Raw genomic sequence first — 27,332 nt, 5'->3', positions numbered from 1 at the left:
GCAGCCAAGAAAATTCTAAGAAATACAAGAAACTTACCACTTAATGTCTAGGAAATAAAGTGGGGGTGATTATCTTAAGAAAAATAAATCTGATCATATGTTACATATCTTAGGCTTATAGAATCACATTAATGATATTTTGATCCATAAGTTATGCATAATTAATTTTCTTCTGTGTTTTCATAAACTAAATTTAGAGAAAACGTATATTAATGAATCGGATAACTTTTTCTTATCATTCCCTTACTAAGGATCTGAAAATGGTTTCCTTTATTAGACATTATTCTATAAACGGAGAAGGCTACACAATCAAAACTTAAAAAAATTTTGTGCACCCAATTTGTTTATCTGAATCCTATTGAATGATTTTATGGCAAAATAATATCTGGTTGATCTGGATTATATTATTGATCAAAGGGCCTGTTTACTCAAATGCCTTTTCTGTTTTTATAATATTTTAACTGATAATTTATTTCTATTTTATATGTTTCATGGATCCTTTGTTTTAATTTTATTGTTAACAATTAGCATGGAAGTTTAGCAGAAAGTTGGTGGATGAAAGTCATGGCTCACACCCTAAAATATCAGTTTTCTCCTTGTTGGCCTACAATCCCAATGTATTATATTTCGATTCCCATAAAACAATCCAGGCAGAAGATAATATTGAGCTTTATTTTGTTTTAATCTTTAGCACATAAAACTAATAAATTCATATATCTGTTCAAACTTGTCGACTTTTCTCAAGTCAAGCATAATTAGTTCAAAATATCCATCTTGGGAAGATAAGGATACTTACAGGAAAGAAAAGGGTAATCATTTTATATATTGGGGAAGATAAAGAAATTCATGATAACATCCAAAATTTTCTATTTAGAGAATTGAAATCGTATAGAACACTTGTGGTTGTTAACGCATTTATCATGTTGATTATGTAGAATCTTGAAATGGGATGCAAAATTATTGGAAAATCAATAAATACGAGGTACAACCCAAAGAGAGATAATCTGTTCATATAGAGAGAAATTATGTCTTCTCTATAATGGAATAAATGCCTTTCTATTCTAATACCACACCAATAGAGAAGTAGGTGTAATTTCAGAATTTTTACTTATTGTTTCCAATTACGTGTGGTAGTTAACCAGATAAATTATGTACTCAAGATCAAGGATAGAATTTTCAATTTTGATTAAATACTCATACGTAGTAGATGTATGTAAGGTGCCTTAGAAACTTCATTTCCGTGCCTTAATAGACTATACTGAATAAATGATAGGGAAAACCTATGTGAATTTCGGAGGAGGGGGTAGACGTTATTTAAATTGGGGATTGTGATATTGTCAATTGACACAGAATGCGATCATAGATTTAGCATCCTAATTATTCTTAAATATTGAATAGTCAAATGATATTTGTATTTATCTAGAAAATAGCCACTCCACATCCTTTCAGGCATTATGAATTAAGATATCTATTGAAAGACATAAAACTTCTTATGTTTTATTCGCCCGCATTTCCATCAATTTTTGAGCTAAAATTTGATATTGTTGCGATGGCCTTAATGATATTTTTAATGTTAGAAATTTTGGATCATAGATGGTTTTTGTATGCTTAAGAAAAACTGAATTTGGGCAATTTCTCTGACAATCAAAAAGAAATGTGCATTTCCTACTGGGTCAAGCTGGGCCTACAGTAGCCTAGTCTTCATGACAGGGAAAATATTCTCTACAAATTATAAATGGTTTCATTCTCAAAACTAGATTCCTATCGCTTGGAAAGGGTTGATGGATTATAAACTAGGGAACAAAAGGTAGATAAAGTCACAACTAATAATGTTAAGTTCTCAAATCACCCCTTAGTTCATCAGACGCTCCCCAGATATTCAATATACAACTCTCATTTTGCAGTTGTTGCTTCCAACGTTCTACGTTAATTTCTGAAACAAGCTCACTTGTTCATAAGTTGCCATTGCATTTATCTCAAACAAAGAAATAAACATAAACATAAACATATTCACATAAGGTGCGCATAAACCTCCATAACGAGACAGACAAGAAAACAAAGAACACAAATACAGGAAACAGGATAAAACCCCCCAGAGGAAGAGAAACGACGACGGGACACCATTACCCGTCATGCCCAAAATAGAGACAGAGACGACTCTGGTCAGCGACCACGGTTTCCAACGTTCGGCCAACAATCCCCGCTCCCTCTCTCTATTTCCCTCTCCCACGCCCCTCTCCGTATATATAAGAACGTAGAGGCCCCTCTCTCTATTCTGGGTCTTCTCTCTTCTTCAAGATGGGTCTGGGGAAGAAGATCTTCGTCTTCGCTCTGACCCTCGTCGCCTTAGCGGCAATTATCGTCGGTATCGTCGTTGCAGTCGCCCACGCCCACAGGAAAATCGGCGACGACATCTCCGGCCCATCTAGCAATGGAGGAACCGCCACAAGCTCCAAGTCAATCCAAGCTATGTGTGCCGTCACCGACTACAAAGACGCCTGCGAGAAGAGCCTCAGCGCTGCCGTAGGCGGCAATGGCAACGCTGTAAGCATCAAAGCCATTGTTAAAGCCGCCGTGGAAGTCACGCTCAACGCTTCCAAGTCCGCAGCAGACCAAGTACTGGGCGTTAGCGGAAACAGCACCGTCGACGACAGGCAGAAGGCCGCGTTATCAGACTGTAAGCAGCTCCTCCAAGACGCCGTCGACGAGCTCCAAGACATCTTCTCCGGCGTTGATCTCAGCGTAGATAAGAACTTAACCGCCAAGTCCGACGACGTAAAGACCTGGCTCAGCGCGGTTATCTCCTACCAGCAGACTTGCCTGGACGGCGTCGACCATCCCGAGCTGAAAGCCCAGCTAGAGAAGATCATCTCTGACGCCGCTGAGTTAACCAGCAACGCGCTGGCGATCGTTACTGAGGTGGCGTCTACGCTGCAGAGTTTGGGGGCGCTGCAGATTCCCCAAGTACCTTCGCGGCGGCTGCTGAGCGATTATCCGGAGTGGTTTTCTGAGAGCGATCGGAGGCTTCTCGCGGCCGCTGCGAAGGGGAATGTGAAGCCGGATGCCGTGGTGGCTAAGGACGGGAGCGGTCAGTTTAAGACCATAAACGCCGCGTTGAATGCCATTCCCAAGGATCACAAGGGGCGTTATGTGATTTACGTCAAAGCTGGGGTTTACCAGGAGAATGTTATTGTGACCAAGAACATGGAGAATGTGTTCATGTATGGGGATGGGGCTCGCCGCTCCATCGTCTCTGGAAGAAAGAACTTCGTCGACGGCACACCCACCTTTCAAACCGCCACCTTCGGTACCCCTCTCACCCGTCTTCTTTCTTCCCTCTCTATCTCTTTTCTCTCTTTCGTTCTTTTGTTTATTTTCATATAATAATCTGCGTAAGTAGTCACTCCATCCAAGCCCTCGCTCTTCTGTTCCTCATCTCTCTTCTTGCTTAGCCAATCTATCTTCTTCGTGTACCTTCAGACCTTTTCGTCCCTTCAAACGTGTAGATTTTCTTGGTTTCTAGCGACTTTTCTCCTCAACGATGGCAGGGAGTATATTCAGACATTTTCGCTCATTTTCTCATTATACGTGCACACATAAACATTCCTTCATAACTACACGTTTTCTTCCTGCCACTAATATCTATGTTAGGATTTGGGTTAGGTTAGGGTTTCTAACGAGTTAACCTCGACGATGATGGGGAGTACTGTCAGAACTCTTCGTCCATCTTCTCATTTAATATATACATACAAATGCACCTTATTCATGCATGTTCTCCCTACAGCTAAGATTACTATTCGGGTTAGGGTTTCTCAGGAGTTGAATGTGAGTCTGGGACGGTGAAACGGAGTACATTCAGACCTGAATGGAACTTCATATCCACCATTGTTCTTCTGCTAGAAGGTCTCTGTCAGGGTTAGGATTAGGGTTAGGGTTTCTCACGAGTTGACTCTGAGTCTGTGACGATGACATGCATTACATTCAGACCTCTTCCGCCTATTGTTCTTCCTGCTACTAAGATCACTCTTAGGGTTATGGTTTCTTCACGAGTTGACTGTGAGTCTGTGACGATACATGCATTACATTCCGATCTCTTCGTCCATTTATTCATTAGATGAAACTTCGTATCCATAATTGTTCTTCCTGCTACTAAGATCACTGTTAGGGTTAGGGTTTCTTCAAGAGTTGACTGTGAGTCTGTGACGATACATGCATTACATTCAGATCTCTTCGTCCATTTATTCCTTAGATGAAACTTCGTACCCATAATTGTTCTTCCTGCTACTAAGATCACTGTTAGGGTTAGGGTTTCTCACGAGTTGACTGCGAGTCTGTGAGTATGTCATGGTGTACACTCTGACCTCTTCATCCATCTTGTCATTATATATACGTACATACATACATCTTCATATCTACAATTGTTCTTCCTGCCATTAAGATCACTGTTATCGTTAGTATTAGGATTTCTCACGAGTTGAATGTGCTTCTGTGATGATAACATGGAGTACACAGGCCTCTTCATCCATCTTGTCATTATATATACAGACATAAATACATCTTCATATCCAAAGTTGTTCTTCTTGCTACTAAACTCACTGTCAGGGCTAGGGTTAGCGTTTCTCACGAGTTGACGGTGAGTCTGTGGCGATCACATGGAGCAAAGTCAGACCTTTTCGTCCATCTTTTCATTACATAAATACATTTCCATGTCCTCAATTGTGCTTCCTGCTGCAAAGATCACTATTAGAATTAGGGTTAGGGATTCTAACGAGTGAATTATGGGTGTGCAGCGGCGATAGGGAGCGGGTTCGTGGCCAAGTCAATGGGCTTCGCCAACACAGCAGGGCCAGAAAAGCACCAGGCAGTGGCCCTTCGAGTGCAATCCGACATGGCGGCCTTCTTCAACTGCAGAATGGACGGCTACCAAGACACACTCTACGTGCAAACCCACCGCCAGTTCTACCGCAACTGCGTAATCTCAGGCACCGTCGACTTCATCTTCGGCGACTCCGCCACAGTCCTTCAAAACTGCCTTATAATCGTCAGAAAACCCCTCGACAACCAGCAGAACACCATCACAGCCCACGGAAGAACAGATAAGAGGGAGACGACGGGCCTGGTCATTCACAACTGCAGGATCGTGCCTGAGGCGAAGCTTGTGCCGCTCAAATTCAAGATCCCGAGCTATCTTGGCCGTCCGTGGAAGGAGTATTCCAGGACTGTGATCATGGAATCGACGATTGGGGACTTCATCAGGCCTGAAGGGTGGCTGCCTTGGGCCGGGGACTTTGCGCTGAAAACGCTGTATTATGCTGAGTATGGGAACCGCGGAGCTGGAGCGAAGACTAGTGGAAGGGTTAAGTGGCCTGGGTTTAGGGTTATTGGGAAGAAGGAGGCTGCCCAGTTCACCGTTGGGCCCTTCCTTCAAGGTGACCGCTGGATAGGCGCCACTGGCGCTCCCTTCATTGTTGGGTTCCGCAATTGATGTGGGTCGTCCTCGGATGAAAGAGAAAGGGAGGAATAAGAGATGGTGATCATGGGTTGGAGGGCAATTCGGTATGGAGATTGATTTGATTCTTTTTCTGATGATGATCTCTGATGATGTGCGAATCTGGGTTTCTATTGTTTCTCTCGTTCTTTTATTTTCCGCACTCTATTCGAGGGAGCCAATGTTGAAGATAAACGTTTCACGCTGGTTAATACTGTTCTGTTTTAACGATTTCTCACGTATTCAAACTCAAATCGTAGTACGATGGGAAAATCTAGATTTGGCGAGAGAGAAAGAGAAAGAGAGAGAGAGAGAGGGAGAGAGGGAGAGGGAGATATTCAGAAAGAGGAAGATGTGAAAAATTGAACTCTAGTGCAGTAGCAAGAACGGGGGTAGAAGAAAAGGAGAAGAGACGAGACACGTGATGGGATAGAATCCCTTAGCTGCCACTCCTTGGCAGCACAGGTCTTGGTGGGAGAGAACAAGGGAGAAGAAGAAGGGAGAATAAACCAAAAGAAAGAAGCCCTCATTCTTTAGAAAAATGTTCCACATTGTCCCTTTTATCAAAGGAACTTTAAGCGGGAAAGGAAGAGAGTGCTGAGCGGGAAATAAAATAAGCCATTTGTGGGACCCTGTCAAGGTCAAACCCCACAATCTCCCCCTTGAGCTTGACGTCATTCCCCGCAGACGGTTCGAACTCCCAGCTTCACCCGCAGCTCCCCAAACTTCAGCCGTCCGAGAGCTTTCGTGAATATGTCAGCCAGCTGATCTTCTGAACTGACATGATGCACATTAACTTTACATTCTTCAATGTACTCCCTGATAAAATGAAACCTTGTGTCAATGTGCTTCGAGCGACTATGGTAGACGGTGTTCTTGCCAAGGGCAATGGCATATTTGTTGTCGACCATCAGTTTCACAGGCTTCAGACGTTCTCCTTTCAATTCTGCAATCAACCTGGCCAACCAAATTCCCTGACATGACGCAGCAGTCATGGATATATACTCGGCTTCACACGAAGAGAGAGCTACGATCTTCTGCTTCTGTGAGGCCCAACTTACCAGGTTCGGTTCGAGGAAGAATGCCATACCAGTGGTGCTCTTGCAGTCATCAAGGTCTCCAGCGTGGTCACTATCGCAATAGCCAACCAGCTCTTGTTCTCAGAATGCTTTCTCATAACATAGACCAAGGTCTAATGTTCCCTTGATATACCTTAAGAGCCTCTTCACCGCCGTCATGTGTTCAGCCATCGGTGTCTCTGATATACCTGCTTAGAATTCCCACAGAATAATTTAAGTCAGGCCTGGTATGATTCAAATACCTTAGGCTGCCGATCAAACTCCGGTACTCCGTGGAGTCAACAAGAGCGGACGAGCCTTCAATGATAAATTTCTGTCTTGCTTCAAGTGGCGTATGGACTGGGTTGCAATTCATCATCCCACTCTGCTGTAGGATCTTCATTGCATAACCTTTCTGACTCAATTTGATCTGCCCATCTGACTGAATAACTTCTATGCCCAAGTAAGAGTTGAGCAATCCCAAGTCACTCATCTCAAACATGTCCATCATTCGCCCTTGAACGCCTTAATGCGACGGCTCTCTGGCCCAGTCACGATCAATTCATCAACATACACTCCCACGAGCAAGTGCACATCATATGCAATCTTCATGTAGATTGTGTGCTCCTGGACATTCCTGGTAAAACCAATGGAAATGAGAAAGTTATCTAACTTGGTATACCATGCTGGTGGTGCTTGTCTTAGGCCATACGAGGCCTTCTTCAGCTTCAGAACCATATGCTCTTTGCCCCTCTTTGTGAACTCCTCGGGTTGCTTCACGTACACTTCTTCTTTTATCTCTACATTGAGAAAAGCTGACTTGACATCAAGATGATGCAAGTCACATCCTCCTTGTGCTGCTAGAGCCACCAAGACACGGATGGTGTCAATTCTCGCCACTGGTGCAAACGCCTCCTCGAAGTCAACTCCAAGCTTCTGGACGTAGCCCTTCGCGACCAGTCTGGCCTTGTGTCTCACCACTTCTCCTTGTGAGTTCTTCTTGAGCTTGAAAACCCACTTAAGGCCAATCGTCTTGCAGCCTTTTGGTGGATTCACCAGCTCCCATGTCCCGTTCTTCTCAATGGAGTCCATCTCCTCCTTCATGGCACATCTCCACGCCTCCTCCTTGGAAGCTCCTAGGAGATTTTGTGGCTCCCCCTCAATCATTAAGCACTCTTCTTGGTCAAGGTGGACTTGCTCGGTGTCTTCATAAACTCAACGTAAACCTCTGAACCTCCTGGGTGAGCTCTCTTTAGTAGTGAGAAGAGGATCTCCTTCCCATCGTTCAGGGCTCACTTCATGCGGAGGTGATGCAATATCAGCTTCCTCCACTGGTATCTCATCCACCTGACCATCACAATCGTCAGTTAACATAGGAAAATCATGAGAGAGCCGGGTACCTTGCTTCTTCTTCACTTCAGGGACATCCCAATCCCACTTGGCATCTTCTTCAAAGATGACGTCTCTGCTCACATGCACCTTTCCACTGTTAGGGTCGTAGCAATGATAAGCTTTAGACCCAATTTCATAGTCGATGAAGACCATACGCTTGCTTCTGTCATCCAACTTGTTCAAGTGCCCCCCCAACACTTTCACATGAGCTAGGCAGCCAAAAACTCTAAGGTGTGTGACCTTAGGCTTTGACCCTGTCCAGGCTTCATACGGTGTAGCTCCTTCTAGACTTCTAGTCGGAGCACGATTCATGAGGTGCACGACAGTGCTCACGGCCTCTCATCATAGCTCCTTGGGTAGGCTTCTCCCATTCAACATAGATCTCACCATGGACATAATTGTCCGATTCCTTCTCTCAACGACACCATTCTACTGCGGAGAATATGGGGCCGTCAAGTGTGTCTTTATCCCATGCTTATCACAATAAGCTGAAAACTCTGTTGAAGCAAACTCTCCTCCTCGATCAGTCCTGAGAACTTTGACCTTCACATTCTTCTCGCCTTCTGCAATCTCCTTAAACTTTGTGAAAGTGCCAAGAGCTTCAGACTTCTTCTTCAGCAAGGCAACATAAGTGAGTCGACTAAAATCATCAACTATCAACATAAAATAAGAATTACCACCCCATGTCGACGGAGTGATCTGACCACATAAGTCAACGTGCAGCAACTCAAGTGGTGTCTTCGCTCTCTATGTTGATGCAGATGGAAATGGAGCTCTCGAATGCTTGCCTGCTATGCAATTTCGACATATTTGGTCTGGAGACGGTAGAGAGGGTAATCCTTTGACCATCTCTAGATCAGCCATCAACTTCAATGCTTGGTGGTTGAGATGCCCATAGCGCTCATCCCATACTCGGGCAAAATCATCAACCGACACCAAACACCCTTTGATAGTGTTTAACTTCAACAGATAGAACCAACCATTGGTCTTCTTTACATGAGCCAGCAATCTCCCCTGCTGATCGTATATGATCAAATGACCACGCTCCATCACAGTCTTGCAACCTTGTTCATCAAGCTGCCCAATACTCAAAATGTTAGAGAGTAATTTAGGGATAAAGAGAACATTACTCAGTGTCATTTCTCCTCCACTTTGACACTACAGTATGATGCTTCCTTTGCCTTGAATATCCACGTTCAACCCATCTCCAAAGTGAACATTGCCGAGGTGTGCTTCTTCTAGCTGATAGAACAAATTTCTCGTGCCCGTCATATGGTTGCTGGCCCCCGTATAGAGGTACCACATATCCGGCATCGAAGGATCTCCCTCGCTCCCCTAGAGTTGTGCATGATCCAGAGGCTCTGTCAACGTCATCAGCAAGGCTGACTCGCCCTTATCCTTGGCGTTGGCCAAATTCGCCTTCTCCTCTTTCTTGTCACTGCGGCATTCAGAAGCAAAATGCCCAAATTTTTGACAATTGTAACATTTGATTTTTGACTTATCTCGAGGTCTGAAGTCCTCATCTCTGCTCCATCATTTGCCATCACTGCTTTGGCCACGACCTCTTCCTTTGCCGCATCCACGTCCACGGCCACGGGAGTTTTCGTCTTCGTCTTTCTTCTTGCCCTTTTTGATAGCTCTCGCTAACAGAACTTGCTCCTCTCTTCTTGATTGGCAATCCTTCAACTTGTCTTCATGTATTTTGAGGGATCCCATGGCTTCTTCCAACGTCATTGACTGCATCTCTCCAAATTGCTCAATGGAGGTGTAATAGAGTCGAATTTTGCAGGAGTAGCTCGGAGTAGCTCAGCCACCACGTTTCCTTCTTCTAACTTCTCTCCCATGGTCCTTAGCTGAGTGACAACTTTGGACAACTTCCCTGAAAAATCACACACAAGCTCATCTTCTCCCATGATGAGCAGCTCAAACTCGCATTTGAGGGCTTGCACTCTAGCCTTCTGAACATTAGCAGCACCCAAGTTCTTCGTCTTCAACATCGTCCATGTCTCCTTGGCCGTCAGCTGGCTATCCAATTGAGCCAATATCTCATCAGATATTGTGCCATAGATAACCGATAATGCTTACCGATCCTTCTTCTTCGTCACCGTCTCTGCCTCAATAGCTTCCCATAAGCCATTCGCCTCCAACAGAACTTGCATTCTCATAGCCCATAGAGAACAGTTCTGCTTGGAGAGAACAGGGAAACGATGTCCAGTCTCGACCAGAGACCTAGGCATCACGACAGAGGTTCCAGCAGACTCACCTTCTGCTGAAGAAATCCCACCAGCTTGCGAGGGAGATTCACCAGGCCATCGTGGCATGGATCTGCTCTTGCTTCCTCCTTGGACCAGACTTCAAGCTCTGATACCAAATGATGGGATAGAATCCCTTAGCTGCCACTCCTTGGCAGCACAGGTCCTGGTGGGAGAGAACAAGGGAGAAGAAGAAGGGAGAATAAACCAAAAGAAAGAAACCCGCGTTCTTTAGAAAAATGTTCCACATTGTCCCTTTTATCAAAGGAACTTTAAGCGGGAAAGGAAGAGAGTGCTGGGAGGAAAATAAAATAAGCCATTTGTGGGACCCTGTCAAGGTCAAACCCCACAACACGAAGTAGTTGAAGATCGTGATTTAATCCTTCGAGTTTACAATTTAACCATTGGTTCCTATTTATACTGTAAGATAGTAGTCGTTGTAGAGTTTGTTACTATGGTTTAATCATAGCCGTTATAACAGAGTGTAACGGCTAAAATAAAACAGATTATGACCGTTAGATCTTTTCCTAGCTACGTTTAATCCTAACGGCTATCTTTAATCCTAACTACGTTTAATCCTAGCTATCAATATTTGAACTTACATTTAATCCTAGCCGCTAATTTCTCATAGCTAGGATAGGGTATGTGGCCTCTTTTTACTAGTCTAATCTTTATCTTTAATCCTATTGGGCCATACCTGTCTATCTGGAGGCTTTGAATTGTCGTGGACGGAGTTGAGGACGTGAACAGAGTTGGGAACTTCATGAACGGAGTTGGAAACTCCATTATTAGGTGAAAGAGGGAGAGAGAAGGAGAGAGAGTGAGAGAGAGACAGAGAGGGCGAAGTACATCAAATTTACTATGTGTTATATCATGAAATTACCTAATAATAATGATATCATATGTACTTTAGGGAAGCCTATTCCATTGTATGATACTTTAGGTATTTTTGTTCGGGTACGACCGGACAACTACCATTAAATAATGAGAAGGATTTACTTCTTCTTCTTCATCTTCATTGACTTCGTAATATGAATCTGAATCTTGACTCCGCTCCCGCTCACTCGCGCCTTCATTTACCGCTCCTGAAGTCGCGCCCTCTACTCGTCATGCCTTCATTGACCTCTTAGCAGATTCATCTTAATTTCTTGCTCCATCGCTTCTGCTCATAAATCGCTCCTAAAGTCGCGCCTTCGGAACCTCTATGTAGTTGTCTATCTAGGGTGATCGATCTACTTTACTTCGTAACCTGGGGCTGTGTTTCGATCTCCTGGAAGAGAGAGAGTGAGAGAGAGAGCAACCCAAAGAGAGATAGAGAGAGCGGTTGATAGAGAGAATAGAGAGCGACAGAGAAAGAGAGAGAGAATGAATGAGAGCAAAAGCGACAAAGAAAGAGGGAGCAAGAGTGAGAGAGAGAGTGATGCAGCCTTAGAGGGCTACATCAGAGAGGGAGAAAGAGAGGGAGAGAGTGAGTGAGTGAGAGAGAGAGTGAATGAGTAAGAGAGTGAGAGGGGGATAGCGATTGGGAGAGAGAGCGACAAAGAACAAGAGACAGAGTGAAGAGAAAGAGAGAGAGAGAGAGCAATAGAGAGGGAGCAAGAGCAATAGAGAAAGAGAGACAGAGAGCAAGAGAGAGGAAGAGCAACAGAGAGGGAGCAAGAGCGACATAGAAAGAGAGAGAGAGAGCGGGAGGGGGAGAGAGAGTGAGAGAAAGAGTGAGAGAGAGAATGAGAGAGAGGGCGACAGAGAAAGAGAGAGAGAGAGTGAGAGAGAGAGCAACAGAGAAAGAGAGAGAGAGAGAGTGAAAGAGAGAGCAATAGAGAAAGAGAGAGAGAGAGTGACAGAGAAAGAGAGAGAGAGCGACAGAGAGGGAGACAGACAGAGAAAGTGAGAGAGAGAAAGAGAGAGAGAGACAGAGACAGAGAGAGAGACAGAGAAATGTAGAGAGAGAGAGTGACTTTGTGAGTGTAAGAGCGAGAGAGAGGGAGAGAGAGAAAGAGAGAAAGAGACACAAAGAGAGACAAAGAAAAGTAGAGAGAGAGGGCGACTGTGTGAGTGTGTGTGTGTGTGTGTGTGTGTGTGTGAGAGAGAGAGAGAGAGAGAGAGAGAGAGAGAGAGAGAGAGAGAGAGAGAGAGAGAGAGAGAGAGAGAGAGAGAGAGAGAGAGAGAGAGAGAGAGAGAGAGAGAGAGAGAGAGAGAGAGAGAGAGAGAGAGAGAGAGAGAGAGAGAGAGAGAGAGAGAGAGAGAGAGAGAGAGAGAGAGAGAGAGAGAGAGAGAGAGGGAGAGAGAGAGAGAAACTATAAACCACTCAAACATGACTTAATTAGCAAAAAGGAGACTTTGCAGTCTGGTTGACGTCCTGACTTCCAGACTCCTCGATAAATAACCCACCAAATAACATACTATCTCCACTAGTGTCGATTCCAGTCCAATCATTCCATTTAAGACTTGGAGTTTAAATCCCTTTCTTTAATGACAGATAAGAAATCAAAGTCTCAGTTAACTTAATCATTTTGGCTCACTGTTTTCACGTAGATGATATGTAAAAAAGCTGGGGTGCTTGGGTAGCCTCGACAGAGCATGAGTGTAATGGGTAGACCCGGAAGCGAACGTCCTAAAAAACCTAGTAGGTACCTCTTGCTGCTTGAAGTGATACTTAAAAGTAGCGATCTCTTGTGACAATATTATTGGTATCCGGCAACGATGGAGGCGGTGGCGACAGAGGCATGATGAGTTGGCAGTGTCAGCTGTCGTGACACGAGTGGTGCATACATAGCGCACGGTTGCGTGCACGCAACGGAAATTGTTGCAGTTATGGAGGCATCATTCAAGTAGAAGCAGAGTGCAGGCACTGGTGGCCCATGAGTGGGGGTGGCGCCCAGGCAGAGACAGCGGGCAGACGATAGGTGGCCAGATGATGTATAGGGGCAGTCTGATGGGCAATTGGGCGGCGCAAGTGGAAAGCTGGGCAGGCGGCGAAGTGGCAGGGACACGGAGCTGGGTAGGCGGCCATGTGGCGTGAAAGGGCTGCAGGGCAGCGCGGACGGGCAAGCACAGATGAGCAGCTGTGCGAGCGCAAATGACCGGCCAGGCAGCACGGAAGGGCGACCCTACAGCATGGACTGGCGGGCGGGCATCACTAGAAGGCGACCAAGCAGCGTAGGCGCTCTGCTCTACCCTATGATATGAGGGGGTATATGATTTTGATTTACTCACTTTTCTGTTCTTATCCTTTGGGATGTTATAATTTAATCCTTGCAAGTGTATTTCACCCACGCTCTGCATGGTTATGTACATGTTCCAACTCGCCGGTCATTATAGATCTAGTGGGATGGTGAGGTGAAGGGAGCTTTAGAAAGTAGGGGCTTTACTTCGTAACCTGGGGCGAAGCGAAGGGATTGGATTTCACCTATGATCAGATCAGTGGGCAACCAACGTGTACTTGTGTTGTTGACGTTGACTTTATTAAAGTGAATTTTTAAGTAGGCCGTTCGGAGCTGCTCCCAGCTCAAAGGTGGAGGGGGTGCAGTGAAGATCTAGGAGTGTGAGCTGTACAAGCTGAAAGACCCCCATACTGTTTGAGGGGGGGGGCATAGATGCCAAACCTGACCCCTATCTATCTCCTAGAAGCTGTTCCTTTGAAAGATTATGGTTCTCAGGTATCCAATCAATTAATCCTCCAAACCAACTAAACCGGGGAAGCTCAAATGGAAATGAAATTTTAGGGTGAGGAACTGGAAGTTTGCTTGCTCAAAGAGGGATATACCTCCCCCCCTCCCTTCTTATACAGGGGTGACTATTGGGCTTCCCCTTAAGGAAAAAGGGATAAGGCCCACAACGCATTGGCCTGTTTACATAGGCCCGACACACACAAATACTTTGGCCCACATACATGGCCAACACTGAAAAGAAACCATAAATCACGAATGAGGATAGCGTCAACCTTCAGGCGCCTGTTGACTAGGTCGAATACGTGAAGGCCCAGTCTCTTCATCAGCGCACGCTCCACGGGCTTGCTGAGATTGGACTTTGGTGCTAGATAGTGAACATTTGCATTGATAAAAAGTGAAAACTGACTATATTCTGTTCCCAATCTTCTTAAGAAAGTAAATAAAATTGAACTTTCACCTATTTTTGCACCCGCAGACTCGAGTGCTGGTCATGGAGTTAAATTGTCAATGAAGATCCATTATTCTTTCTTGTTTTCATGGAGAAGGTACTTTCCAAAATGTTCCATGCTTCTTTGGTTGATTTGGTTTAGTTGATACATGGAATGATTGATTCTGACAAGGTCGCATGAAGAAACCTAAGAACCGTTTGATCATTCTTCCACCATTGTTTGAATTGTGGGTTCTCCACAAAATTTTCCTATGTCTGAAATAGAAACAAAGGGCTGGTTTTCTTTGAAAAAACTTAATTAATTCATACCCATTGAGAAGAGGAAAAATTGAGCTCCGAAAGGGAGATGGAGAGAGATGATGAAGCAAGAAGTAAGGGAGAACATAAGCCCTGATGATCCTTCTATTTACGCAAATAACAACATAAATATTTGTTTGCATTTATAGAAATTGTATAAGTAACAATACATGTTAGTTCGCTCAACTGACCGCGATCGTTATGACAATGTATAATGTATATATCAAGATTTAATGCTAACCTTCTATCTTCTCCTAACTAGATTTGATCCAGTCCTTCTATATTTTCTTGACTATGTTTAATCCTATCTGTCTATGTTTCCCCATATTTAATCTTAACCACTAGAGCTCTTTAGCGAGTATATAGGGTATGCATTAATTTCTTACGAGTCTAATCATATATTAAGTCCTATTGTCTGGATTGTCTGACAAGTTGCTGTGACAACGTGTAAAACTCATCTACATCCGTTTCATAAGAATCCTATATGCCTAATTTCAAACTTCGTATGGACTCTAGACCAAACAAATTATGGTGGCATGGGTGGGGATTGTAATCATTCACATAGTTGTGTTGCCCCGTTATTTTTTGGCCTCCATCGGCGTTCTCTACGACTCTGATTAGGTTTGTAATTCTAGAAGTCCCCTATTTTCTGGTTATGTTATTTCTGTCTCGCACTCTCTCTCTCCGATCTTTCCCGGTCTCATGCTCTCAGGCTCTCACAAACTCTCTCTGTAGTCAGGTGTCATCGTTTCTAGGTGTATATCAAAAGTACTGGAAAAAAATAAAGCAACACTCGCTTCTGGAAAAGTGGATTAAACAACTTTCTGGAAATACCAAGTGGGCGACGATACATTTATTTGTCAACCACAAGTGTATGAAACACAGCCTTTATCCATTGTTGTTCGACGTCTGAAATCATCAAATTTCAGCTTTATTGAAGCGAAAAAGATCTTCAGGCTATTGTGGTGTCTCCCGCATCAGTTCTTACCCGATTTGTGGGATTCGGACGACTATTCCTCGGCGGTTCACACGCACGTATACATTGTCGCAACGGAATACCGTGAGCGTAATAGCATTTACGGGAATCACGCGTGCAAGAACGTGGGGATTCTCCCGTTCGATTATTGCCGCAGCAACGCGGCCACTTAAACCAACAAGCTCCGGCCACGAACTCTTTCCTTCAGGGTGCATCCTCACAGTTAGCAATCAGTCCAAGCTAATTGGATCGAAAAGTAAATAACTTTCGGAAGTTTTGCGCAAAAAAAAAACAATGGAGCTGGTGAAACCATAGACGAAGGTTGGCTGTAAGGCAAGAAAGGGGATTTGCTTCCTTACCTCGGCAGTCCGCCATTCTTCTTCTCTGGAGGCTGCAACTAGAAATGATGGGTTGATAGAACGAATGGCGAGTTGAGCAGAGGCACCGCGGCATTTATATAGGCGATCCCGGGGTTCTGATGACATAAGGGTAAGGAGGATGGGTCAGCTTTGCCTTTTAACGAATGTGAATCGGCCAAAGAAGTTTGTACCTTTTTTTCTCTAGCTTCTGTTGAATGTAAAGAATAAATGGATGTGTTGGACTTTGACGTCCTCTTTGCGTTTCAACAAACATACGATAGCTACACAGAAGTTCCCCATAAGACACGGTACCGTAAGAATCCGATTTCTTTCGTGTTATTGACCATAGCGTCCATTCTTACCCTTTGACAAACAAGGACTATTCTTTTGATCTTCACTATGATATAGACAGTCAACCAGACCAGGGAAACGATATGGACGTATGACTCGATACGTATTTCCAAAAGTACAAAAGAGAGAGAGAGAGAGAGAGAGAGAGAGAGAGAGAGAGAGAGAGAGAGAGAGAGAGAGAGAGAGAGAGAGAGAGAGAGAGAGAGAGAGAGAGAGAGAGAGAGAGAGAGAGAGAGAGAGAGAGAGAGAGAGAGAGAGAGAGAGAGAGAGAGAGAGAGAGAGAGAGAGAGAGAGAGAGAGAGAGAGAGAGAGAGAGAGAGAGAGAGAGAGAGAGAGAGAGAGAGAGAGAGAGAGAGAGAGAGAGAAAGAGAGAGAGAGAGAGAGAGAGAGAGAGAGAGAGAGAGAGAGAGAGAGAGAGAGAGAGAGAGAGAGAGAGAGAGAGAGAGAGAGAGAGAGAGAGAGAGAGAGAGGGAGAGAGAGAGAGAGAGAGAGAGAGAGAGAGAGAGAGAGAGAGAGAGAGAGAGAGAGAGAGAGAGAGAGAGAGAGAGAGAGAGAGAGAGAGAGAGAGAGAGAGAGAGAGAGAGAGAGAGAGAGAGAGAGAGAGAGAGAGAGAGATAGAGAGAGAGAGAGAGAGAGAGAGAGAGAGAGAGAGAGAGAGAGAGAGAGAGAGAGAGAGAGAGAGAGAGAGAGAGAGAGAGAGAGAGAGAGAGAGAGAGAGAGAGAGAGAGAGAGAGAGAGAGAGAGAGAGAGAGAGAGAGAGAGAGAGAGAGAGAGAGAGAGAGAGAGAGAGAGAGAGAGAGAGAGAGAGAGAGAGAGAGAGAGAGAGAGAGAGAGAGAGAGAGAGAGAGAGAGAGAGAGAGAGAGAGAGAGAGAGAGAGAGAGACAGAGGAGATCACAGAATGTCATGGAAGGATATGAATATCACAAACATCAGTTATTAATATAAATGATAAAAATAACTAGGTTCATTTGTTTGTGTATAAAAATATGTTCCGTATCATGTGTCTTGTGACTGATCTATTAATATATTTCAGCTCGCGCAGCATTAGTTTGTTGTGTTCTATTCGTGATGCTTCGATAGAGGAAACACAACAAGGTTGTAAGAAATATTATCTGAGAATACTCACTTTGCGTCTCAACAGGGCTATCTATAGAAGTAAAAACAACACAACTAAGGTTAACAGAAATATGGCTGCCTGATTAGGCATCTACTGTCGGCAAATCAGGTCCCACGGAGGGTTAGAGGATTTTGTTAGGATTAGTCGACTATTTTCTTAAATAAGGTTCCATAACTTTTCATGCTTTTCTGCTCCACGCCATTTTCATTTCTCTGCTACAACTTTTTGCTTATGGGCCTTCATAACAAGATCATTATTGCCAATGCAGCGTGTTTTGCACTATACAAGGCCAATCTTTTGAACTTCGTTTTAAAAAATAAGACTGCCAGAGTTTTGTTTTTGATTTTTTATTGGTCTAAGCTGTCTTATTTGATTCTCAATTTCTGAATGGTGTGAAATGGTGTCATGTTGTACGTAAGCTCGATCGAAAACTTAGATTAGAACTCGGACTGGCACATCCACCTAAGAAATCATATGTCAAGGTCGTCCCCGACGAATGGGTCTGTCATGTGTTTTCTTATTGATTTTACTTCTATTCGCGTTTTAAGAGCAGTCATGGCCTCGTGTTGTCTTCTTTTCTTCTACTTATTTTCTCGACTGGTTGTTGGCGCTTTCGATTCCCTGAAACCGGCGAATCGGATCTGTACTGATAATTTTTTTTGAATGGTAGAGGATAAAGTTCCCACACTGTTGTTTTCAGCGAGGACCTCTTTTTTATCTAGCCTTTTCTATCTTTAATCAGGGCAGGTATTGCTTTTTGAAATTTTTTCCAATGTTATTCGACTTTCTGACATTTTCGCGGAACCATTTCAATATCAGCTACTCAGTTCCGGCAAACAATGTGTGATGGAAACAGATCGGAGAGAGCGACATCTGATTTCGGCAGTGATGGAAACCGTAGCCCCTCTAGCGCGAGAAATAAATTTATTTAAAGAAGCCGCGATATTATCATTGTACTAGGCATTCCCACATGAGGAATCATCAAATCTTATATTTATTTTTCCGGAAAAGGATTCCGTCTTATTTATGTGCACCCCAGTATCAGACTCTAGCCAATGCTTGGAGTCCTGATAACTATTCCACGGCCGTCCACGCGCACGTACACCCGATTGCAGCGGACCACCGGTAGTGTAATAGCATTTACAGGTATCACCGTTGCACGCACAAGTGGATTCTCCTCTTCAATTATTGCCGCAGAGGCGCTGCCTTCAACGCCGACCAGCTCCGGCCACGACCCCTTTCCTTCATGTTGAAAGACTTCATGTTGAAAGGTTTGAAGGAGAGAACTAGATGAAGAGATTTTGTCACACGAAGAAAAGAAGAGAAAGAGATAACATAGAACGGGACAAAGAAGAAAATCCCATGTCTTAAAAATGAGAACCCAAGTGTCTTTATATAGAGTCGAGAAGGGAGGGAGAGAGGGTTGTTTCCGTCTTAATGATGGTATGGCCACTGTCCTCATGATGACACTGTAGAGAGATGAAAAAGATAGTCTAATACACGGCTTTGGTAAGCCCAATCAGACTTCTCTATCTGTCACGGAATTAATCCAAGATGTGAAGAAGCAAAAACGTTGAACATCTATATTCAGACTTCAGTGGTTACAATCTCAACAACGGAGATACCACAAGTCAACCATGCAAAAGCAAACAGCAAAAAGCATATTTACCCACATGGGGTACCTCCTCCTTTTATAGCCCAAGGAGGAGATCAACTTTCTTTTTCTTCCATGTGGGACAAAACCTTCCCACATGGGACTGGCAGAATACCAGTCCATTCTCCACATCCAACAATCTCCCACTTGGAGAATGGATGCAAACAAGAAAAGAAAATAAAAGTTCTTAAAAAAAAACATCATCAGCAGCTAGCCCTGCAGACCAATGGTGCTTGCACACAACGCTAGCTTGTCCACTGCAACCGTCTTGGTCAGCATATCAGCAGGATTTTCTGCTCCGGAAATCTTCTCGAGTTTCAGCTCCCCTTCCTCCAACAAGCTTCGAATGAAGTGGTACTTCCGCTGGATGTGCTTCGTCTTGGAGTGAAACACCGGGTTCTTCGCTAAATGAATAGCACTTTGGCTGTCTGTGAACAGTTTATAATCCACACCATTCCTCCCCAACTCAGCAAGTAAATTTTTCAGCCAAATCATCTCCTTGCTAGCCTCTGTGATAGCCATATATTCCGCCTCGGCAGTAGACAGAGCAACAACATCTTGTAGTTGTGAGACCCAACTCAACGCCGTTTCACCGAAGGTGTAAACATATCCAGTTGTGCTTCTACTGGTATCAATGTCACCTCCGAAGTCTGAATCTACAAAGCCCTGAAGATTCAGATCACCTCTCTTAAAACAAAGAGACATACCTGAGGTTCCCCTCAAATATCGGAGAATCCACTGCACAGCTTCCCAATGTTTTCTCCCTGGATTTGCCATGAACCGACTCACAACTCCCACTGCTTGGGCTATATCCGGTCGTGTTCCCACCATTGCATACATGAGACTCCCAACAGCAGATGCATATGGGACAGTTTCAATATTTTTCTGCTCCTCCACTGTCTTTGGAGATTGCTCACGTGTAAGTTTAAAGTGAGCCGCCAACGGAGTCTTCACAGGCTTTGCATTCTGCATATTGAACTTGCAAAGCACCTTCTCTATATACTGTTTTTGGGACAGTTTGAGAGTACCTGCTTGTCTGTCCCTCTCGATCCTCATCCCGAGAATCTGATTCGCCGCTCCCAAGTCTTTCATGGCGAATTCCTTTGCCAACAACTTCTTGAGCTTCATGATCTCTTTCATGCTAGCGCCTGCAATCAACATATCATCTACATAAAGCAGTAAGATAATATAACTCCCACTGAATTTCTTCAAGTAGCAACAATGGTCCATATCAGACCGCACAAAACCGATCTCGATCATGTATGCATCGAAACGCTTATACCATTGCCTTGGTGCTTGCTTCAACCCATACAAGCTTTTCTTCAACTTGCAGACAAGGTTTTCTTTCCCAGCACAAATGAAACCCTCCGGCTGAACCATATAGATTTCTTCCTCCAGCTCACCGTGAAGAAAAGCCGTCTTCACATCAAATTGTTCCAAGTGAAGATCTTCCACAGAAACAATGCTAAGCACCAACCTCACCGTAGTGAGCTTCACAACAGGTGAGAAGATTTCCTTATAATCAACACCCTCACGCTGTTGAAATCCCTTCACAACAACTCTTGCCTTGTGTCTCTCGCTGCCATCGGCCTCTTCCTTCTTGCGATACACCCATTTGTTGTGAAGCTTCTTTCCTTCGGTAGAGTAGTTAGCTCCCAAGTCTGGTTCTTGTGCAAAGAATCCATCTCCTCTTGCATCGCCAACTCCCACTTTACAATCATCCATATGCATTGCCTCCATATGATTCGGCTCTCCTCCATCTGTTAACAGGATATAACTCAAGGATGGAGAGTACTCTCGCTGTAGTCGTGTAGACCTCCGTAACTCAACAATAGGAGTGCTTACTTCCACCTCTTCCGCCTCTTCTTCTTCGACGTTCTCAGGGTTCTGCGCAACCCCATTTCGTAGATCTTCTTCAGAAATCTCTTCAAGCTCCACAAGCTCTTTGCAAACATCTTGCTGCTGCTCCATGGTGTCCTTGTCCTTGAAGACAACGGCTTCATTAAACACCACATTTTGGCTTCGTATGATTTTCCGGTTCTCATCGTCCCATAGTCGATAACCAAATTCATCTCCACCATATCCAATGAAGTAGCATTTCTTGGATTTTGCGTCCAACTTATCCCTGCTTTCAGGGTCAACAAGAACATAGCAAAGACAGCCAAAGATTTTCAAATAAGAGAGATCTACCTTCTTCCCGGGCCAACATTCCTCCGGAAGCCGATATTGAAGAGGCACAGAAGGTCCCCTATTAATCAAGTGAGCCGCCGTATTCACTGCATCAGCCCAAAATGTCTTCGGCAATCCAGCATGCAGTCTCATACTCCTAGCTCTCTCATTCAAGGTTCTGTTCATCCTCTCCGAAACACCATTCTGCTGTGGTGTATTGGGAACGTCTTCTCCATCTGAATTCCCTGTTGTGAACAAAACTCCTTGAACTCATGGCTAACATATTCACCGCCATTGTCTGATCGCAGGCATTTCACTTTATAGCCGGACTCGAGCTCAACCTGACTCTTCCACTTCTTGAAGGTCAGAAATACGTCAGATTTATTCTTCAGAAAATAAACCCACACCTTTCGAGTCGAATCATCAATAAAAGTAACATAATACCTCGATCCACCAAGTGAAGGGACGGGTGCAGGACCCCACACGTCACTATGAACCAGCTCTAACTTCTCCTTCTTCGGCCTCCTTGCCAACTTGGAGAAAGAGACTCTTGTTTGCTTCGCAAGAATGCAATCTTCACAGTGGCTCATCTCAAGTGATTTCAACCCCTGCAACATGCCTCTGTCCAGCATCATCTTCATTCCCTTTTCACTCATGTGACCTAGCCTTCTATGCCAAGTCATGGTATCATCCTCTGTCCCAACGAGAGCTATGCAATCCCTGCTCAAAGTCGTCTTGTCTAGAGTACCACACCTCAAGCCTTTCATCATAATCATTGCCCCCTTGGTGATCTTCCAAGAGGCATCCTTGAAGTGCATCCCATATCCTGCATCATCAAGCTGTCCCACAGAGATCAGATTTCTCTTAAGGCCAGGAACATACCTCACACCGGATAGCTTGAACATCATATTTCCAGCAGTCTTGATATGCATATCTCCTGATCCATGACAGTGCATCGGACCATCATTCGCAAGATAAACCTTGCCCAAATCTCTGGCAATAAAGTCACTAATCCACTCTCGATGAGGAGTGTAGTGATACGACGCCCCGGAGTCCAAATACCAACATTCATCTGGAACATCCTCGCTCATTGCTAGAGCATCTTGTACCTCAGCGGCAGCAGCATTTACTGAATGATCTTCATTCTTCTGTCCATCATCACCCTTCCTGAGCCTCCAATCTTTCTTCAGATGCCCCGTCTTCCCGCAATGCCAACACTTATCCGCTCTTGGTCTTGACTTACTCCTTCCTTTTGACTTCTCCTTTCCACCTCCGTGGCCTCGTTCTCGAGATCTTCCCCTGCTCTCTGTGATGAGGGCAGAACTTGATGGACCAGCTGAATCTTTTCTCCGAATATCCTCATTGAGGATCATTCCTCGGATATCTTCAAGCTTCATCTTCTGGTTTCTGGAAGAACTGCTAACGGCCGTCACGGTAGCATTCCAGCTTTCAGGCAGTGAAGATAGCAGGATCAAAGCCATCACCTCATCATCAAACAGAATATCAATAGACGATAATTGGCTGATGATCACGTTGAACTCATTAACGTGATCCGCTACTCTCGCTCCATCAACCATCTTCAAATTAAATAGGCGGCGCATAAGGTGTACCTTGTTGGACGCGGACGGTTTCTCGTAGGTGTCGGACAGAGTCTTCATGATTTCTGATGTACTCTTGACATTCTTTACATTAAATGCCACATTCTTTGCCAACGTCAACCGAATGAAACCCATGGCTTTTCTGTCCAGCAGGGCCCAATCACCTTCAGACATTGTTTCTGGCTTCTTTTCAGCCAGTGGCAAATAAAGATTTTTTTGATACAAATAGTCTTCTACTTGCATCTTCCAGTACCCGAAATCGGTACCATTGAACTTTTCAATTCGAACCTTTCCTTGTTCAACAGCCATTGCTCCCACTCTTGCTTTCAACCAGAATTTTCCAAATCAGGAAATTCAGAACCTGGGCTCTGATACCAGTTGTAGAGAGATGAAAAAGATAGTCTAATACACGGCTTTGGTAAGCCCAATCAGACTTCTCTATCTGTCACGGAATTAATCCAAGATGTGAAGAAGCAAAAACGTTGAACATCTATATTCAGACTTCAGTGGTTACAATCTCAACAACGGAGATACCACAAGTCAACCATGCAAAAGCAAACAGCAAAAAGCATATTTACCCACATGGGGTACCTCCTCCTTTCATAGCCCAAGGAGGAGATCAAGTTTCTTTTTCTTCCATGTGGGACAAAACCTTCCCACATGGGACTGGCAGAATACCAGTCCATTCTCCACATCCAACAGACACATCTCCATAATGTGTTAAATGCAGTATCATCAGGGTCTCCAGACGATGATAGTGCGACACCCACCCGACGTCGTGGAAGGTGTTAGTGGCGGTTGTCATGATGAGCTGTAATAGCCATTGTGGAATGTTCGAATGACAGCTGGAAGTTGACGCATGTATGGTATCGGCGGCGGTTTATTAACTCGAGGCAGATATGCCCACTTGGGCTCTTCTGACGATAGATCTTCAGCATGGGAAACACGCGTCTTCAGAGGGATGGCTGTGGCAGCGACTGCTGGAGTGGCTCGAGGAGATTTGGCTGTGGTACTGAGGAGACAGGTTGCTTCAACACTTCATGCCAGATCCTCCCAGTTAGAGATTAGGCCCAGGCAAATTGTTAACAAAAAACTGCGGGATTGTTTTGTATGAAAAACCAGTGTAGCTGGTAAAACCAAAAAAGAACTTTGGGTTTCGTTCCATTACCTTTGCAGTCCCCATTCTTCTTTTCTCGAGGCTGAGGCTAAAAATGAAGGTTGATAGGATGGATGACGAGTTGAACTGAGGCGTGGTGGCTTTTAAATAGGCAATTGCCAATTTCTGATGACATATGAGTGAGGAGGATGGGTCAGCCTTGTCCTTTGACGAATGTGTATTGGCTAAAGTAGTGTACGGGTTTTCCCAAGCTTTTGTTGAATGTTAAAACAAGTGTAAATGGTAGTGGTGAAGATTCCACAACGACGGCAGCATGACCACAGTACTTGGTCTTCCATGACATCCAGTCATCTCCTCACCACCATTTCTCGGCTCCAGATCTCACCAAAGGCTAGTAATCAATGCTGAGTTGGTTATTTTGACCCGTCGTCGCCTCTGAGAGGAAATCTTCCTGTGCAAGATCAAAGGGTTGAACTCAAAATAAAGAAGCTTGGTTCAGAATACACAACAAAACCATTCATAATACAACTGCTAGAAACCGATGAAGGAAATAAAACTGGCAAAATGAGGAAACGCGAAATATTGAAAATGGGGAAACTACAATGGTTCCTCTCTCTTGTTGTTTCCTACAAGGGGGAATTCAGAAATACATTTCTGTCCTTTATTATTCTTCTTCTACCTTCTTTCTCCTTCTTCTCTTTTCTCTTCCCTGCCTAGAGTGCTTCAGTTCTTTTCATGGTATCAGAGCCCAAAGCCTGACGGGACAGATCCATCCAGAACACAAATACATCTAAGAATGTCAGAGAAAGTTCTGTAGGGATGCCACAATACATCATTTGAAGTCATGCCAACGTTTCAAAATCCAGTCCATCCCCTTGATTAAAAGTTGCTCATGTTAAGAAACATGAGATGCCAATATGAGATCAAGAAGAGGAAGTCAAAAAGAAGAAGGGGGGCCATATCAACGACCTTCAATCAAATGCCATTCGGGCTGAAACATTACCGAACAGAAGATAGAAACAGAGATTAGAGGATGGACAGGGCAACGTGCGTAGCCGCTGCCCTCGGAGACATATTTGAGTAAGAGAAGCCTCATTGAACTAATGCATTACACAGGTATTTATAGGCCTCAACGTGACCGTTGAGTTCTTGACAGTTGTCCAACCTCTGTTGAAAATAGGAGCAGTAGACCGTTGTACCCCTATTTTGAAATGGCAGTGTGTTGGAAGCAACGGTCTCCAGTCTTTGAACGAGGTCAACCGTTGCTTCCTTATCATCAAAATCTTCACATCCGTCTCTTGAAACTGGTGTACCGTTAACTCCTTAACAGTTATCTATCTAAAATTACTGATCAAGATCTCCCTTGTATTTCCTACATGGATGAAAAAGGGAATGTTAAAATTTATCCTGATTATGATGCTTGAGTCTGTTTAGATGAACATGTATATATGATAATATCCACATCTTTATCTAAGTTTATACTGCCATGCATAGTAACATGTAACACTACGAAAGAAGATTCTAAGCTCTATGTAAAAATGTTACAGGATGCCACTAAACCAAGATCATAAGCCTCCATATAGACTGGAAAATATAATCAAAGGAGACATATCAACTGAAGAGTATGTTAAAGAAGTAAGGTCATTACGTGATAAGTTAGCTGCTGCAGGAGAACTAGTCAGTGAAGCCATACTGATTTTTCATCCACTTTGAGGTCTCCCATTTGAGTACAATGCCTTTATCTCAGGTCTGAGAACTCAGACTGAAGATATGAACTTGGATGAACTTTGATCCTATGATGAAATGACATGCCAAAGGAGCAGAAACAAAGGACAACGTGCCCTTTTAGCAATGGAAAATCAGGTTCATTCAAACATATCATCGAAAAAAGAATGAAACATAGGCAGATCATAGCGTAATAATTGAATGATACTCCCCCAGATGCCAGCTTTGTTGCCAAGTTGGTCATAGAGTTAATCAATGAAGAGAGAGGTTTAATCAAAACTTGCAAGGATGGTAGCCTCAAAATCAAAATCAAACTTATTGCTGGAATCACACTGCCCAAACTTATGGACAGCAACCATTTCTGAGACCACATGGCTACTTCACCAATTTCACAATGCCATCAGAAGGTTGATGATCCATCGCATGGTATTAAGATAAAGGTGCCACTCACCATGTCACTCAAGAGATATCTTATCTTCAAAATGTGAACCCTTATCAAGGCAGTGATCAGGTACACATTGGTAATTGGACAAGTTTGTAAATCTCAGCCCTTGGCTCATCTACTTTACAATCTCTTAATTATCCTCTTATCACAAGAAACTTATAACCTGTTCTAACTAACACCAGATAATGGTGTATTTTTGAATTTCATTCATCCTACTGCTTGGTGAAGAACAAACTAATAGGCCCACTTATTATTACGGGGCTTCTTAAAGATGTGCTGCACCACCTAAGGGCACTATATCCCAAAGCATCTGCATAAGTAGGACAATGTAAATCATCTGAAATATGGCACCAATGACTGGGAGATCTAAAACCTATGATTTTGCATTATTAAACAACATGGATTACCTACCACTCATAAAACTTATTAAGGTGTTTGTGATTCATGCTGGATTTCTAAGAGTCATCAATTGCGTTTCTATTACACTACACATCTAAGATCTAAACCTTTAGCTTTAATTCATTCTGATTTCTGGGGTCTTTCCCCTGTTCTTTCTCATTTTGGATTTAATTATTATGTTATTTCATAAATGAGTTTTGCAAATACACATGGTTATTCCCACTAAAAAGAAAGAGTGATGGCCTGCCTATATTTGTAGGTTTTTGGAAAAAGTGGAAAGACAAATTTCATCTAATATTTTAGCCTTCAATCTGATTGGGAGGGTGAGTATCATGCACTTGCTGACCACTGAAGAGCTCACAGTATAACTCATCAAGTATAATGTCCTCATACCTCTCAATAAAACAGTACAGCAGAAAGGAAGCACATACATATTCAACAAACTGCTTTTATTCATCTACATCATGCCTGTATGCTAAAAAAATTATGGGATGAGGCGATTGTCTTTAATGAATGTTCTTTCCCATATAAAATCATGCAAAATTTAACTTCTTCTCAACAGCATGTCCAAACCTCTAGTGTATTTGGACATTATCCTGTTACTCTACATCTACTGACCCATGTTTCCACCTGTATTTTAATTCCTTTTAATCCAATAACAAACTCTGACATGGATCCAGTCACTCATGATGAACCACCTATCAAAACTTCTGACTCTATGATCCAACATATTCACCCGTCACCTTCGATTATTGACTAACCCGATTTGTCCACATCTCCAACTCTCAAAAGCTGACCTTTATCAGATATATATA

At 43.7% G+C, this 27,332-nt stretch overlaps 1 protein-coding gene across 1 annotated transcript; it reads left to right on the top strand.

The window, feature by feature from the left end:
- The first annotated feature begins 1,771 nt into the window (after positions 1 to 1,771).
- Positions 1,772 to 5,683, top strand: LOC144716961 (putative pectinesterase/pectinesterase inhibitor 13). Its single transcript, XM_078592255.1, has 2 exons — positions 1,772 to 3,307; positions 4,791 to 5,683. Exons 1-2 carry the CDS (start codon positions 2,299 to 2,301, stop codon positions 5,483 to 5,485), a joined length of 1,704 nt encoding a protein of 567 aa, XP_078448381.1. The 5' UTR covers positions 1,772 to 2,298; the 3' UTR covers positions 5,486 to 5,683.
- The last annotated feature ends 21,649 nt before the right edge of the window (positions 5,684 to 27,332 follow it).

Source organism: Wolffia australiana, chromosome 1 (assembly GCF_029677425.1).
Source record: "Wolffia australiana isolate 7733 chromosome 1, ASM2967742v1".
NCBI lineage: Eukaryota > Viridiplantae > Streptophyta > Magnoliopsida > Alismatales > Araceae > Wolffia > Wolffia australiana.
The sequence above is the reverse complement of the archived record's forward strand: the minus strand, read 5'-3'. Positions and strand labels throughout refer to the sequence as shown.

Bases quoted from the DNA above. Each gene is read 5' to 3' on its own strand.
- LOC144716961 (XM_078592255.1), top strand. From the start codon at position 2,299: ATGGGTCTGGGGAAGAAGATCTTCGTCTTCGCTCTGACCCTCGTCGCC. The intron at 3,308-4,790 runs GTACCCCTCTCA...ATGGGTGTGCAG, and splicing joins CTTTCAAACCGCCACCTTCG to CGGCGATAGGGAGCGGGTTC.